We start from the raw sequence: 16,160 nt of genomic DNA, 5'->3' as shown, positions 1-16,160 counted from the left end.
CAGAGGCGTCATCAGCGGCCACGGGCAGTCGCAGCGCTCGCAGTGCAACTCCTTTATTAAAGAGCTCTGTACGGCCAGACCCGCTCTCCGGGCTGGGCGCCTACTCCCAGGTGATGTCCAGGTCCAGCCGCTGCTTGCGCACCGCCTGCAGGAAGCCGTCGTAGTCCCGGCGGTAAATGTCGCGGCAGTGGGACAGGTCCAGGCGGCACAGGCGGCCGTCGGAGGCCAGCAGCAGCTGCACAGTCTGGCTGGACACCTGGCTCCCGACCAGCGAGAGCTCCCGCAGCTCCAGCAGGGGCGGCCCCGGGGCCGCCAGCACCGTTTCGAACACCGAGTCCAGTGATAAGGGGATGCTGAGCAGGGAGAGGCTCTGCAGGCGCGGCGAGTGGCACAGCAGCGAGGCCAGTGTGGCACGCAGCACCAGCCCGTGCGGGACCGGCAAAGGGTTGGCGCTGCTGTCCAGGGACAGGGAGAAGCGCTGCAGCTGGGGGAAGGCGTGGGGCAGCAGGTCGGTGTCCCAGCGGGACGGCTCGTCGGGGGGCTCCTCCTCGGGGCGGGCGCCCGGCGGGGCCTGCAGCTCGGTGCTGAAGGCCTGCAGGTTGGGGCAGCTGCAGAGCAGGGCGCCCAGCGACAGCTCGTCCTCGTAGCAGAAGCCGTGCAGGGCGAGGCTCTGCAGCTGCAGGCCCAGGCTGCGTGCCAGCGGCAGCACCTCGCCCAGCGCCCGGCCCCGCGGCCCCGTGCAGGACAGGCTGAGCCGCGCCAGGCGGCCCCAGCGCAGCGCATCCCAGCTGGCCACCGACCCGTCCCCCAGCCACACGCCAGCCTCCTCGGCCTCGGGGCACAGGGCACAGACGGTGGCGAGGACGGGCTCCTCCACCTCCTCCAGGCGCCGCAGCGGCAGGGTGAGCCGGGAGCCGTTCTGCCGCCGCGCCAGCAGCTCCTGCAGCGAGGGGAAGCCGTCGGCGTCCCCCCCGCCGCCCAGCTGCTGCGCGTGCAGGAGGCAGAGCGCGTCCGGCACGGCGCCGTGCGCCAGCACCTCCAGGCATGGCAGGGCCAGCAGCAGGAAGGCCAGCGCCGCCACCATGCCGCCGTCCCCCGCCGGCTCGAGGCTGCGGGCCAGGAGGACGCGGAGCGCGGGGCAGCAGAGGGCTCGCTCCAGCGGGTCGTAGGCCAGGTGCCGCAGGGCGCGCGGTGACACCTTCTTGCAGTGGGACACGTCCAGCTCCCGCAGGCGCCGGCAGCAGGAGCCCACGGCCGAGAGCACCTGGACGTTGGCCTGCGTCTCCGCCAGCCCCAGGCGGCTCAGCAGCGGCAGCTCCTCCACCAGGTCCACCAGCACGTCCGCCGACAGCCGGCTGCAGCCGTGCAGGTCCAGGGCGCTCAGGCTCTGCCGCCGACACACAGAGCCTCCTCAGCAGGGCGCGGGGCTCGGGGGGACCCCGCACCCTGCTCCCTATTACCGGGCAGCCACCCCGGCTGCCTCACGGGGGCTGTGGCACCCAGCCCGTACCCCCAGCAGGGCGGGTGGTCTCACCCCCACCCTCAGCCAGGGCAGCATCAGCCCCACGGCATCGGCTGCGGGAGATGTGGGGCAGGGAGCCAGGCAGGGCAGGGACACAGGGACCCAGAGCCCCTCGCCCCCAGATGCCAGCAGGGGACCGTGGCACCCCAGCTGCCAGCCACTGTGCTGAGCCCCAGACCCCATCCCCACGGGGTCAGCCCCAGCCCCCCGATGGGTGATTACCCCCGTCCCCGCCGCCCACCTTGCAGCGCACGGTGACGAGCTGGCCGATGGCGTTGCTGACGAGGCTGGGGCAGGGGCGCAGGCTGAGCTCCTGGAGGTGCGGCACCAGCAGCAGGTGGAGCGCGGCTCGCGTCAGGCGGCGGCTCTCGCCCAGCAGCCGGATGAGATCCTGCACCAGGCTGCCGGCTGCAGGTGGGGGGACATCAGGGGGGGGTCAGCAAGCGGTGCCAGGGTCCCGCTCGCCCTCCTGCCCCCTCGCCCCCCGGCTCACCCAGGTCGTTGAAGGGGCCCATGATGAATCGGAACTGGTACTCGTCCAGGTAGTTGTCGCTGTAATCCTTCACCCACACGCTCTGCATGTGCTGCGCCAGGCTCTGCAGGCACAGGCTGCCCAGCGCCGCCACCGGCCTCCTCCGGGGCATCTGGGGGGGGGGAGCAGGGGGGTCAGGAGCTGCCCCCGGGCACCGGGGCTCGGGGGGGGCCCGGAGCTGATTTTGGGTGGGTTTCGGGTATTTCCGTGGGGCTGTTTGAGGAAGCTGCTGCCCAGGGGGGTCAAACCCGCGGGCAGGAGCCCCGGTGGCACCGGGACAGGCGGAGACCCCGAGCACTGACCCAGGGGTCCCCACCGCGACCCCCCCGGCCGCCGGGACGGGCCCCGGGGCCGAGCAGCGCGGTGGGGGGCGGCGGGGGGGCGGTAACGGCTGGCACCGAGCGGGCACCGGGGGCTGGCACCGGGCACCGGGAGGGTGAGGCCGGGCCGGGCCGGGGCCGCCCCCCGGGGCCGAGCGGCCCCGCTCCTGCCGCCGGGACCGGGACCGGACCCGGGGCCGGGGGGGGACTGGGGACCGGCCTAGGCCGCCCCCAGCCCCGGCACTTACCGGCGGCGCTCCCGGTCCCGTCCCGGTCCCGTCCCGGTCCCCTCCGTTCCCGTCCCGCTTCCGGCTCCCTCCCGGCCCCGCCCCCCGGCCGCGCCCTGCCCCGCCCGGCCCGGCCCTGCCCGGTGCCCCCGGCTCCCGGCCGGCTTCACCCCGCGCCCCGCGCCTGCGCGCGGCCTCAGGCCCCTTCCGCCCTTCCCTCCCCGCCGGGCTGCCCCTCTCCACGCCTGCCGGCCCGCTGCGCTGCCGGCCTCAAGCTCTGCGGAGCGGCGTGGCGCCGGGCAGCCCCGGGGGGGGCCTCGCGGGGGCCTTGGGAGGCCGGGCGGGGCCGGCGGCGGCCGAGGGCGGGCGCGGGGCGCGGCGGCGGCGGCAGGTACCGGGCGGGGGGAGGGGCGGCACCGGGACCCCCCGGGCGGGCGGGGGCGGGGGAGGAGCCCCGGGGAGGAGCCCCCCAGACCCCCCAGACCCCCACAGCTCCCCCGCGCGGGGTCCGGGCCGGGCCGGGCCCTCCGCCGGCGGCAGGGGGCGGCGGGGCCGGGCCGGGCCTTGGGAGGCGGCGAGGCCGCTACCGGAGCCCCCCGGGACCCCCCGGACCCCCCGTACCTCGGGCGCTGCGCGTCCCCCCGGGCCCGCCGGGAGCCCTCCGCCGGGCCTGGGCCCGGTCCCGGGAGCGGGCACCGCGCGGGTTCCGTGTCCCGGAGCCTTCGCCTGGGCGGCCTCGACCGGGGCCCGGTCCCGGTCCCGTCCCTTCTCCTCCTCGGGAGCAGCGAGCTGGGTTACCCGGTTACCCGGTTACCCGGTTATCCGGTTATCTGGTTACCCGGTTATCCCGGTTGTTTGGTTACCCGGTGATCCGGTTCTCTCTGCGTCGTTGCTGCTTGGAGCGGTCCGGGGGCTCCGTTGGCTCCGGGGGGCAGAGGCCGTCCCGGGGGCAGCGCCGAGCCGCGCCCCGCCGAGGCCCCGGATCCCAGCAGGGTCTGTGGGAGCTGCATGGCCGCGGGGCCGGGTCCTGCTCCCGTTCCCGAGGAGCCCGCGGGGCCGGGTTTGGGCGCTTAAAAAAATCCCGAACGGTCACAAAACGGCACCGAGAGAGCTGGGCACGGAGCGCGCAGGGGCTGGGCAGGGTCCTCCTGTGGAGGGGCGCGGTGCCGGCTCTGTGGCCGGGTGGCTCCGGGAGGCGCCGTGAGCAGGGCTGGGGCAGCTGCGGTTACACGGTGCTGGGAGAAACCGGGTCCCGTTGGTCAGGAGCTCCACAGTGCAGCCAGGCAGAGAAGTTTGGGATTATCCTCATTTAGGGGTAATTGCTCCAAAAGGCGAGCGAAGGCGGCTCTGTGGGCGCTGAATGTGCCAGCAGCTGTCCCAGCACTTCGGCCAAAATGTCCCGGAGGGAGCGGGAGCAAAACCCGGCTGCGGCAGCTCCCAGCCCTGCAGCAGGGAGGCAGAGCAGGGGCGGCTGCGGCAGCTCCTGGGGCGAGCAGAACCCCTGGGAGCTGTGGGCAGCAGGCGGCTGGCACTGACCTGCCCCTGCGAGCAGGGCGATGTGGTGGGGCTGCGGCATCCTGCGCTGCGCTGTGCTGCTGGCTGTGGTGCTGGTGGCTCGGCTGAGGTGGGGGAGAAAGCCGCAGGGTCCGGGCTGTGGGGGCTGCGGAGCGCTGTCAGCTTCCAGCTCCTCACCCGGCTTTGTTGCGGCGCTGCCGCTGGCTCGGGAAATGCTGCAGTTGTGCAGGGCGCAGGCTCGCCGCGCTCACCGCCCGCGGGGTCCTAGTGCCTGGGGCTGGAGCTCGCTGCCACCGGGCTGGGCTGCCCCACGGCCCCGTGGCACGGCTTGGCACGGCGCTGTGCCTGGCAGCAGCTGCCTCCCCTGCTCCAGGGCTCTGTGCACAGGCAGGGCTGGATTTTGCCCCAGCACTGCCATGCGGCTCACCTGCATCTCTCAGTTCATGTTGGGATGTCCAAAACGCCCCAAAACCCTGCCGGGTGGATGTGTTGTTGGCTGCTGGGCACATGGCTGTGGTCTGCAGCAGGTTCAGGAGCTCCCTGCACTGCAGGGATGGGGTGAGCGGTGTCCCCAAAGTCCTAGTGAGGGTGTGGGCTGCAGGGCCCTGGGAAGCACAGAGGGTTCACGGGGCAGTGCGATGGGCTCGCTGCTGGATGTCCTCGTGGATGAGGGCCCTGGTGAGGTGTTTACCGGCCCCGCAGACTTTCTTTGGTACTGGGATTGCACCCATGGCTGCTGGGGGAGGGAGGTGCGGCTGTGCTGGGCCAGGAGCTGGCACTGGGATGTGCTCTGGCTGTCGTATCAGTTTGGGGGCAGGAATCTGCCTCCCCCGTGCTGCTCACTGCTGGGCAGTGCTGGGTTTGTAGCTGAGAGCGGAGCAGGCAGTGGGCAGAGCGAGATCTCACCTCCTCTGCGTGCCCACGGGAGGAGCAGAAGGAACCCAGGCGGCCGCTGGTTCTTTAGGGAGTCCTGAGCCCAGCAGGGTTGGTCTGGGTTTGCACTGACACAGTGAAGATTGGAGCCTGACGCGCCGTTTTTAGGACTTCTGTTCTCAGCAGAAGGTTGCTGGCAGACTCAGACACTTAGGAGTCAGGAAGCTGTGCTGAAGCAGCGTTGTGTGTGTGTGGATAAATATAAACACAGTAAGATACAATTTCACACTTCCTAGATAAGTAGCGAGGAGTTTTCTGAAGGCTCATGGGCTCCCTGCTGGGTTTGCCCACGGCAGCTGTGCTCTTGGTGCTGCAGCTGCTCTGGGCTGGTTCCTGTCCCGAGGTCAGTGGGATAGGAACCACCGCGGGGGCGGCTCCTGGGGTCCGGGAAGGTCTGGCTGGGGGCGTCCTGCAGCGGGGCCTGGCCTCAGGGGACGGGGAGGGGGCAGCGTGCAGGGTTGGTGACATTTCCACTCTTTTGCAGGCGAAGGAAGATTGCCGTGGTGGATCCTGATGCATGCATGATGCCCCATGTGCTAGTTGAGCCTCCCGTGCCGACCAACGCCTCCTGAGTCGGATCCGTGAGCCAGTGCCCAGCCAGCTCTCACTCTGAGGTTTGTGTTACCGCCCCAAAACAGGGCTGTGACCCCACACCCTGCCCTGCTGCCTGGGCTGCTGGCACCTGCCTGGCCTCGGTGCTGCGGGGCACCCCGTTCCCTGCTGCCAGCCCCCCGAGAGGTGGGATGGGGCGCACGGGCTGCCTGCTGGTGGTGCTGGTGGAGGAACCAGCGCTGGGCGTCTGCCGGGGTGAGGGCTGGGCCCGAGGTTCCCCCAGCACAGCTGGGAGCGGGTGGCAGAGGTGAGGGTGCCCCCTGAAATCGGGGGGCTGCAAACCCCAGCCCCGATGGTGGGGCAGCCGTGCTGCTGGGGTTTCACTGCCTGCTCCTCAGGCATCCCCTGTCGTTTGGAAACGCCTCTGTTGGGCTGACACTCTCAGGGTTTGTTGAACCAAGCTCCTGGAAGGAATTCACATGCTGGGGTATTCCAGAGCTTAAAGTGAGTCAGAAATTGGGGTGTGCCCTTGTGGGGATAGGCTCCCGACAGCTGTGGCAGCCTCCGGAAGCACCGGGGCTGATTGGTTTTGGTTGTTTTGTTTGATGGGAAGGGCAGATCATCCGAAAGTGCCCGTGTTTGAGTTTGGGGTGGGAGGGGAAGAGTTGTTTGCTGGGACGTGGAGCAGGCCCTGGGCTGCAGCAACCGGCAGGCAGCCGCCTCTCGGGGGTGTTCTTCTTTGCATTCCTTGCTTCAGCCCGCCTCAGAGTGCTTTAATGACAGCAGTTACATGTTTCCACGTGATGCAGTTTCGTTAACTAATAAAAGTGCTGCTGAACATCGGCTTCTTGCCTTCTGGTCGAGATTTGGCTTTCCCCCAATGTTCACGCAGTGAGGGCAGGGCTGCGTGGTGCCCCAGGAGCCCCTCCTGCGCTGCCAGGCACAACACCCAGCGTGTGGGTACCTCAAACCCATTGCCAGAGGCCCCTGCTCTTTGTGCTTTGAGCCCGGGCGCAGGAGCCGTGCAGCCTGAGCTGGTGTCCTGCAGCCTGGGCGCGCTCTGCTGGGAGCCGCGTGGCCGCGCTGCCCCTGGGCTCCAGCTCGGGGTCGGTTGTGGGGTGACTGGGCTCTGCCGTCCCTCGGTTTCCCTTCCAGCAGCAGGTGCTCCGTGTGCTCCAGGTGCTGGGCTCTCGTTCCTGACCTATTTCAGTAGCTGCGTGGGTTCCTTTGTCTGTGGGGAGCCTCGTGGGGACCCTGGGGGAGCATCTCCTGGCAGCCACAGCCGCTGCCCAGCATCCCGGCCCCCTCAGGGTCCTGCAGAAAACGGAGGCAGGTTCCAGCTGCGGTGCTGGGGTCGTGGGGGGCAGCGTGCTTTGGGTGCTGCCTGTGCTGGTGTTTTGGTCTCACAGAATCACAGAATGGTTTGGGTTGGAAGGGACCTGAAAGATCCTCCAGTTCCAACCCCTGCTGCAGGCTGGGAGCCTCCCGCTGGGAGGTGTGATTTAGCTGCAAGTGACCCCAAACTGAGGCTTCTTCCCCTTTTTTTGTCAGTTATTTTGCAGCTTTTGTATGCGCTGGGGAAGCTTAACGTTGCTTTTGTCTTACTTTCCTTGGGGCTCGTCGTGGGCCCGTTTCACACAGCAGATGTTCTCAGCTTTGTGTCCGGGTGTTTGGCTTTGCAGCACTACAGCTCGCCCCGAGGCAGACGGGAGCAGTTCGGGGTCCTGCCTCCTGGGAGCTGCTGGCACCTCCGGCTTTTTGGGGGAACTTCAGGACAGGGGAGGGGGCATCGGCCGGGTGGCACTTGTGGTGTTCCCTGGAAAGGGAAGGAAAGCCCTGCTGGCTGCGTGGGGGGAGCCTTCCTGGGATCTGTGCTGCTGGCAGGGGCTGCGTGCTCTGAGGGGGAGCAGAGCACCCCGCTGTGCCTGGGATGCATTTCCTAAAGTCCCTGTGAGGTTCTCATCCCTGTCCTTGGCCCGATCTCGCTGCTGTCACCCGGTTTCTCCCCCAGCGCACGCAGTGTTGGCACCGTGTGGGGTTGGTGCCCTGCAGGGGTTTGTGCCCGGTGCCCCCGGTGCTGGCCGTGCTCCTCGTTCTGCTGCTGTTGCTTTGGCTCTGCCCCAGCCTCGCAGACCCAGGGCTCCCAGGAGGAAAGAGAGCACCGCAGCGCGTCCTCCTGCACAACCTCACAGCTCCTGCAGGGTGCTGCTGGAGCCTCCCCGAGCTGGTTCCACCTCTGGTTAAAGGCACTCGCTGGGGTTCTGTAAGGGAATAAACCTGGAGGTATTTATTAGAGGGGGTGGAGCAGGCAGCCCGGATGCATACAGAATCCTTGCAGAGGAACGAGGGAAGGCTGAGAGGAGGGCGGCTTTCCCCAGGGGATTTCTCTGACCCGTGACTGTTCACACCTCAGGAGAACCCCAAAGATCCCCGGGGCTGCCTGCACTGACCCCACGCCACCCGGTGTCACTGATCGCGGTGTGCGGGGTTTTGTGATCTGCCCCCAAAATGTCGGCTGGGTTTTGAGCAGCTGGAGAGTGTGACGAGTGGGATGAAGCGGCTGCACGGGAGCAGGCAGCACGTGGGAGCGCTCCTGGGGGTTGCTTTGCAGCCTCCCTCCCCCAGTAAGCAGAGCGGTCGGGGCCATCCCAAACAGAGGGTGTTTGTGGGGTCCTTAGGACCCAACAGCCCCAACAACCCAACCCACTCACAGGGCATGTGTTGGGCTGCCCCAGCACAGCCACGCCGTGCACATGGGCTGGCCGAGCTGGTGCTGGTTTTGTTTTTTTCATACTATTGTTGTGTTTGACCAACTTCGGTAGTGTTTCACTTGGGTTTCGTTCAAGCCATGCGGGTTTTGCATCTGATGCCCTTCATCTGTCCTGGGGCTGACAGAACAGAGCGGAACGGGAGGGCAGTCTTGCTTTTTTGTAACTTTCCCAACAATTTTGGGGCTGGATTTCTGTATATCCTTTAAAACAGCCCAGAGAAGAGGAAAAATGATGGAATCAGATGTTCATGTTCTTGTAGAGACGTCAGGAAGCAATTGGCAGATTTTGGGTTCTCTTTCCTGCCAGCCTTCCACGGGAGCAGGGCTGGGGCTTGCTGAAAGCCTCGTGCCTGTCTGATGGGCAGCGTGGCCTCGGCTTTGGGGGATGAGCACTGCTGGGTGCTGGGGTGCTGCCAACCCGCCCCTGGAGCTCGGTGGGCGCTGCGGCAGCCCCCAGCCCCGGCACGCTGCCCTCACCGGCACGAGGCTGTCCCGTGGCTGATGTGGGCCCGGTGCCCAGCCCGGTGGCCGTGTTGCTCGCCCGGTGGGGCCACGCAGGAGCCAAGGAGCTGAGGTGCAGCCGTTGGGCTGGCTCCTTGAGCTGGGCTTTGCACAGCCCCAGCCCCGGCCTGGTGGCTGCAGCCCCCGGGTGCTGAGCGGGGTTTAACCACGCGCTGCTGGGAGCCGTCTGGGGGCACCCTGCCTGCCCCTCCCTCCGCCCTGCCAGAGCAGCAATTAGTGCTGCATCGGAAGGGGGGGGGGCAATGACTTTAATTAGGCATCTGTCCTGATCAGGCCGACAGCAAGTATTGATCCGGGATGGTCTGGGATTAACCCTTTGGCTGCTGCAGCCCTGCTGGGCGCTGGCCGGGACGTGGCTCGGGGTCGTTGTGCCCGCTGCGTCCCCAGGGCAGCATCAGAGGACCCGGGGCGAGGGCAGCTGGGGCGAGGGTGGCAGCAGGAGCCCGGGGGGTGCGGGGCCGCCCCCGGTGCCCACCGGGGCCTTCCCCGAGCATCCCCCCGCGGTGCCCACCCTCCGCAGCCGGGCAGCGTTAGGACCCAGCGCGCGGCGCGGTGACAGCCCCGGAGCGCAGTGGCGCAGTCTCGTCTCCATCAGCTGGGCTGGATTTCCGCATGGCCCCCATCCGAGCATCCTCCGCCCCAAAAGGGCCCTCTCCCCGCGCCCTGTGAGCCCGCAGCGCGGCGCCGGGGGGGCGCGGGGACGATGAGATCAGCTGAAACAGGGAAAAGCCTCCGCTGAACCGCTGCGAGCCATGAACTGAGAGCGCTGCTGGAAATAATAAACCCTGCAAATAAAGAGAAAAGCCGGCGGCAGCATGGCCCAGAGCAAGAGACACACGTACGGGCGGGTAAGTTGGGGGGAGGGAAACTTATTTACCAACTCCTGGCTGTGCCGTGAGACATTGTTCTGCACCGTGATGCTGTTGCAGTGGGGCTGCAGCTGGTTTTGTGCTGGAATTGGGGCTGTGTTTCCCTTCATCCCCAGCAGTATCCGCTCAGCTGTGCGGTGGGTGGGTGGATTTGTCTGAGCGATGGTGGTGGCTGCGTCCTTCTGATTTAAATGAGGCTTTCTGTGCTGGTAATTGTCGCGGATAATGCAGCGAGGCGTCAGCTGAGCCGACGCTGCTGACAGAATCTTTACAGGGTTTTTCAGCACAAAGATTCCGGCTCGTTTCCCTTTCCCCACCGTGGGCTTTTTCTCCCCGTCTGCTTATTTTCCAGGCTGCATGGACAGACACCGGCCCTCCCGGTGTCAGAAATCATTGCCAGGTTTCCCCGTACTGCAGTGACCCCCGTGCTGGGGGTGGGCAGCACGACTCCAGCCGGGCAGCGGCCTCGCAGCAAGGCCTGGCTGCCGAGCTCCCCTTTGTCACCCCGCGCCGTGTCCCGGTCCCCGCTGCCGAGGGCTGTTTGTGTGGCTGGAGGAGGCGGCAGCAAAGGGCGCTGCAGGCAGCAGCCCCGTGCAGAGGGCCGAGGGGTGCCGGTCACAGCGCGGGGCTGGGGGCTGCTTCGCCCACCCTGCACGGGGGCCGGGAGCCTTTGTGGTGGCTGTGGGCTGGGGGTGGGATGTCCTCGGGTTTGTCACCTCCAACCGCTCGGCTCCGGGGCTCTGCCTTTGCTCAGCGTCCCCGTTTTGGTGCGGGGAGTGGGGCCCAGAGGTGGAATTTCGGGCTGGGTGCTGGCAGTTCTGTGCTGTGACTGCGCCGAGCTGCAGCCGGGCCGGGCGGCCGCTGCCTGCCCTGGCTGCGGGCGGTGCCGGGGGGGTCTGAGCTGGGTGGGCTGGGTGACGGCTGTCCTGCTGCCACTTGGTGGGCTGTGTGAGGGTTTTGGGGGGGTCCCTTCCACACACAGCCGGTGCCATCGTGTCCGTGACGCCCTTTGCCTCTGACCTCTGGCTTCCGAGCCCTGACCAGGCGAGGTCCGGCACGACTGCGGTGGGTGCCCCACGGGGGAAGCAGCAGCCGGGCACCCTGTGGGGCATCCCGCAGCCCCCTGCCCCTCACCGGTGAGGTCTCAGCCTCCCCACCACCGACCCCGCAGTCCCCTCGCCGTGCCGGGTGGCACAGCAGCACCCAACGCCGTGCGTCTGGCAGTGCCTGGGCTCAGCGGGTGCTGCAGGTACCGGCAGGTCCTCCCGTGTTCCAGCTGCCTTGGGGCACCCCTTGGATTTGGGGCTGGAAGCGCTGGAACCCGTGGTTGTGAATCTCATCACGGGAGCTTTCGGAGGCAGTTGCTGTGCTCCTGCTTTGCCTGAAACTTTTGATCTGCGTTGAGTGACACTTTGAGGCGTCCACCCCCCCCCTGCCTGGCTTCGGGAAGGAACGCCGTGGATGCTCCCTGGGCTGTCCCCTGGTGCTGAAGCTGTCACGTTTGGATGAAGCACGGCAATGACCCCAATCGCGTTCGAATCCCAAGTGAAGTCACTTGAAATTACAGAGATTTTTCAGTGGCTAATCATCAGTAGCGTTAAACAACGGAGGGAATTGTGCGTGGGCAGCTGGGGCAGTGGCAGTCGGCGGGTGGCTGGGGGAAGGGTGCCCGGCGGCTGCGCCCCCACTGCCCGATTGCCCCCCAGCCCGATGCAGGTCATCGCTTGGCCGCTGGTTTCTGTTTTAATTTAATTTAGTGGCTCATTCACCCTTTTGGCCACTGCTGCATGGGAGCGATGGGCCTGAGCTGTCCTGAACCGTGCTGGTGCTTAAACAGCCTCCCTCAGGGCCCCCAGGGAGCCTGTTGGGGTGTGAGCCGCTTCTCTCTGCCCTCGTGTGTGTCTGGTGGAGTTCCTCCAGCCTGGATGTCACCTGCAGCTTTACTCACCCATCGGCAGCACGATGCTCCAAAGCTCGGGTGTCTGAAGCACTGGAGGGGCTGCTGGAGAGGTCGGCATGGGGGCAGTGAGCACCTGGGGCTGAGGTTGAGGTGCTCACACTGCTGCCAGAGCCTCAGCGCCAGCCCGGAGAGCTCTGCCCGCGTCCTTCAGGAGGAGCTCAGAGGGGAACCTGAACTGAAGAACCCGAGGAAGCTCTGGGCTGGGTCGCCAGCTGCCCTTTTGGGCAGTGTGGCACCCAGGTGACCGTCCCTCAGCTTCGTGGTGTTCCTCACCTCCCCGCTCACCCTGTGGATGGCTGGGGGCACGTCTGCCACCAGGAGGCACGGGGCAGACCCCCACGGGCTCCCCAGCCAGTCTCTGAGTGAGTGGCCGTCCCTCTGGGGAGGCCGATGGGGCAAGGCGGTGTTTGCAGCCCGCACGGCTTCTCCCCTTTTTAAATCTGAAATTGCAATAATGGTGCTGGCTTTAATCCCTCTGGGAACACCAGGCTCAGGTCTGGTGGGGCAGTCAGCCCCTGGAGCAAAGCTGTCACGCATTACCTGAGCCGTGCGCTCTCTGGATTTTGGGGAGATACCTGGGCTGTGTGCCGTGGCCTGCTCAGCTTCAGGCCATGGTGAACGGCGAGCGCTGCCCCTCGCGTTGGAGCACTGCACCTTGTTCCCCTGGCTTACTGTGAGTTGTGAAGAAATGCTAGAGAGCAGTCCTAAGGGCTTGAGTATGTCAGGGGGCTTATTCTGTGCCCTGCCATCTATCCTGAATGTTAAGATTTGGAAAACACTTCCAGTAAAATCACTGCTGGTTACCAGATGGACACAAATGGACCAAGACGTGCGCTGAGTTGGCCAGGTAGCAGCATCACGGCCCTGGAGCTCCCTGTGCTCGCCAGGTCTGTATTTTGGTGTTGCATTTGGGAAGAAGCTGAGGCTGGTGGTAGATGTGGTGGCAGCACAGCTAAGGGACCATCTGGGTGTGGGAGCTGCTTCGGAGAGGAGGCAGTGCGACGCCCCTTGGCCTGAGTTTTGGCACACGGCGGGGTGAGTGAAGCTCCTCGAGCCCCGGGGGGATCCTGCGGATCAAATCCTCTGGGGTGAGGATCCAGGCACTCCCTTTGCTCACCGCTGTGGCCCCTCCATGGGCTCAGCCTCTGCCTTCAGCCCTGCTTGAGCAGATGCTGAGCGCCCTGGGGGTGGCTGTGTGGTCCTGGGGCTCCCCTTCCCCATGGCTCCTGGGAATGGGATCCCAGCCATTTAGGCTGGAAAACACCCTGAGATGGGCAGGTCCAACCATGAACCTCACGCTGCCAAGTCTGCCCTGAGCCATGTCCCCAAACACCGTGTCTGTGCGTCCTTTGAATGCCACCAGGGAGGTGCTGGGGCAGCCCTCGGGGGCACCAGCAGGTGGAGGAGCGCAGTGCTCGCGTGCTCCTGAAGGTGTTGGAGGAACGCGGCTTTGTCCCGGCCACCTCGAGTCCACCCTTCTCACACCACCGGAGCTGCCTCAGCTCAGACCCTGTGGAAGGCCACAGCCACAAAAAGCTCTTCCATCGTGGCATCGATCTGGCAGTGTGAGGATTTACAACCACGGCTCCTGCACCATGGTTCAGCCCCACGTGAGCTGGGGGCGATCATACAAGATCCATGGGGTGCTCGGTCACTGCGCCCCCGGGCTGCTCACGCCCTCCAGAGCCCCATCCGAGGCAGAGCCTGGCACCAGGCAGTGACTTTAAGCCTCCGTGTGCCAGCCCTTGGCTTGTACTCGTACCGATACACCTATAAAAAGGGTTCTCAGGTGTTCCGTGCGTTGGGAAGTGCTGCTCTGAAAGCGCCTGCAGCTCAGGGATCTTCCTCTTCGATCAGTCCTGTTGCTGTTCTGTTCAGGATGGGTTTCGTATCACTAGAAGTCATCTTCCAGAGCCCCACAGATGGCAGCGGAGGAGCCGCTGGGCCTTTGAGGTGTGGTTTGTGCCGTGTGTGAGCCGAGGGGAGGCCGTGGGGCCAGGCAGCACCAGGCTCGGGCTTCAGCACAGCCGTGGAGCTGACAGGATGCTCTGCTGCCTTCCCGACCTGCTCGGGAGGGGAGGGCGCAGCACAGGGACACTGGGAGGCCAGCGAGCGTCTGACCTGCTGCTTAAAAAGAAAGCTGAGTTGACAGAATTAAGAAGTTATTAAATTTTAAATTTGGGGCTGAAAAAAACACGTACCTACTTGTGCCAGGGTGAATTTCGTTAACTTCTCTCTGTCAGCATCGGTGAGATCACAGCCGTGAGGAGACGTTAGCAGCTCGGTGCTTCCTGGAGGTGACGCATGCTGCGTGTTCCTAACGGGCTGCTGCGTTAATTAGAGCGCCTAATGACCCGAGTGAGGTGTAAGCCGTGGGGCCGGCCTGTGTCCGTGCAGGTGGCGGGGAGTCGGGGCAGATGAAGGCAGAACCCTGTAGGTGCTGCTGTGGCTGCTGTCCCCGTGGGGTGGGGGCTGCTGGCGTGCAGGAGGCTCCTGCTGGGGTCCTGTGGCCTCCTGTGCCGGGGACATGCCACCAAGCGCAGGCGGCCGCTCTCCTGTCCTCACCTGGTGGCACTTTGCAGGTGCCCTGAGCCCCCGGCTGGGCATGGGGAGCTGTGGGAGGTCGCTGGAGGGGTCGGTACCTGCAGCCGGGGGGTCTGCTCCCAGCCTGGCTGCCGGGCACAGCGCCCGACCCGGCCCTATGGCACCAGGGTGCCTGCCCCTGTGTGTGCCATAACGACCCTTAACACGGGAACGCTACCAAAATTGCCAGATTTTTTTTTTTCAGGGTACTCGAGATTTACAATGGGTTTGCATAATCTTGTGTTTTGCTCTGGTGACACGAATTATTGTGGTCTGCCTGTTCGTACAGCTACGAGCAGCCCTGCGCTGCGTCTCTGCTCAGAGCCAGGCAAACGGCACGTCCTGGAGCCTTCTGCCTGCGTTTGGATTTTTCCACTTGCTTGACAGCAAAGCGGGGGCTTCCCAGTGCCAGGATGGTGTAACCAGCTCGCCAGGCGCTGATGTGCCCGAGTGGTTTGTTTTTTTTTTCCCTTTGTTCCTTTTTGTCAAGGCCTGCCGGTAGCACCTCGCTGCTGCAGTAGCTGGTTGTAGCGGCAGCCTTGGGACATTGGTGCAGGGCAGAGGTTTTATCTCGCACAGCCACTTGCTCCTCGTTGGCACCGAAAGGCGTCACGGCAGCAGAAAATCCGCGCTGAGCACGCTGCGAGTGAGATGTGGCAGGGCTTTGGGGCTGGCGAGGCGATCCTCTCGTCCGGCCGCGCTGCCGAGCCCTAGGGGTGGTCCCTAGAGAGGCGCTGGCAGAGAACAAAGATGTGCTGCTGCTTTTTTCTTTTTTTTTTCCCCCATATGCATGTTTGCTGCATAATTGGTAAGACAGGCCCTGAAGAGCTTTTGGATCAGAAAAGAAAAAAGTCCTGTTCCCTGCAAAGTCCCAGATTTTCTTCCCTGGAGAGTTCGTGCAGGGCTGAGGAGGAGCAGCAGCAGCGGCACGGCTGCGCCCAGCCCCGATGGTGCTCCCCGAGCCCCCCCTGCACCAGGGCACCCAGGCCTGGCCGCTCCGGGGACAGGCAGGGGGGCTGCTGTGTGATGGAGCCGTGCCGTGTCCGCCTGCTTCGAGGTCGTGCTTTTTGCTCTGGTTGCACCCTGGGGAGGAGGCGATGAAGACCGAGCCCTGCCTCTGCCCTGGTGCTGTGCAGAACGCCCTCCAGGTGCCCACCAGATGCCCCCCAGGTGCCCGCCTTCAGCCGCGGGGCTGGACCTGAGCTTCTGCAGGGAGAAAGAGCGACTTTTTGCCTTATGGATTCAAGTAAGGCTGCGTGCGCTCCGTTAACTACTCAGGCCGTTGATTGAATCGCGGGGTGATGGCACGGTGACGTTACAGTGCGGTATTGTCAGTTTATAGTCCTGCTTCCACATTTTCTCTGCACGTGTTCTGTTTCAAAAGCTTCCCCAGCCAACGCGCTGATGCACAGGAGTCCCTGCCCCAGCCTGGTGGCCGAGCTGTGCCGAGCCACGGGCAGCTCCGAGCCCTCGCGTGTGAGGTTTCCTGGACCCCTGGATGGGACCCACGGGTGTTGGGGAGGGCGGACAGCAGCACGGCGGTGGTTGGTGTTTGTATATCGCTGAGCAGGAAGCTTTCCACTTAAATTGCGAATCTTGCTTGTCTTCCTCCAGGCCTGCTGTTTTCCCTGAGCATTGCTCTTGTTTCTTGTAGCCAGTGGGATGTGGATTTTATGGCTCCCAGTATTTTGCAGGACGTTGTTGCTAGTCCTGAAATTAAATGATCCGATGTTTTGGCAGACGTTCCTCTGAATGTGCAGCGTGCGTTTTTAGATTCGAGGTCTTGTTTGTTGTTCCTGCTAGAACTGATGAGTGATTTTCTTTGTATAAAAGAGATTTTGTGCTTTTGATTTCC

General features: G+C 65.2%; 2 protein-coding genes across 11 annotated transcripts in view; one reads left to right on the top strand and one right to left on the bottom strand.

Annotated features, from left to right (window-relative positions):
• Positions 1 to 37: 37 nt before the first annotated feature.
• LOC113843456 (uncharacterized) lies at positions 38 to 4,325 on the bottom strand. Of its 3 annotated transcripts, XM_072037972.1 has the most exons (5): positions 4,138 to 4,325; positions 3,465 to 4,044; positions 2,016 to 2,166; positions 1,764 to 1,930; positions 38 to 1,387 (listed from the first exon to the last, which is right to left on the bottom strand). In XM_072037972.1, the coding sequence occupies exons 2-5, from the start codon at positions 3,609 to 3,611 to the stop codon at positions 101 to 103; spliced, it is 1,752 nt and encodes a 583-aa protein (XP_071894073.1). In that variant the 5' UTR covers positions 3,612 to 4,044; positions 4,138 to 4,325; the 3' UTR covers positions 38 to 100. The 3 variants fall into 3 exon arrangements, with proteins under 3 accessions (XP_071894073.1, XP_071894072.1, XP_071894074.1); XM_072037971.1 differs by having other exon boundaries at positions 3,465 to 4,325; XM_072037973.1 differs by lacking the exons at positions 3,465 to 4,044; positions 4,138 to 4,325 and adding an exon at positions 2,623 to 2,774.
• DCTN1 (dynactin subunit 1) overlaps positions 2,853 to 16,160 on the top strand; it is a 57,498-nt gene continuing 44,190 nt past the window's right edge. For 2 of the 8 annotated variants that reach the window (XM_072037964.1, XM_072037965.1), the window contains exon 1: positions 9,512 to 9,741. In XM_072037964.1, coding sequence (XP_071894065.1) covers positions 9,709 to 9,741 — 33 coding nt within the window. In that variant the 5' untranslated portion in view covers positions 9,512 to 9,708. Of the gene's footprint in view, positions 2,993 to 5,533; positions 5,664 to 9,510; positions 9,742 to 16,160 lie in introns of those variants that run through there. The other 6 variants (XM_072037967.1, XM_072037966.1, XM_072037970.1 and 3 more) reach the window with 4 other exon arrangements.

The sequence above is a fragment of the Anas platyrhynchos genome, chromosome 4, assembly GCF_047663525.1.
Source record: "Anas platyrhynchos isolate ZD024472 breed Pekin duck chromosome 4, IASCAAS_PekinDuck_T2T, whole genome shotgun sequence".
NCBI lineage: Eukaryota > Metazoa > Chordata > Aves > Anseriformes > Anatidae > Anas > Anas platyrhynchos.
The sequence above is the reverse complement of the archived record's forward strand: the minus strand, read 5'-3'. Positions and strand labels throughout refer to the sequence as shown.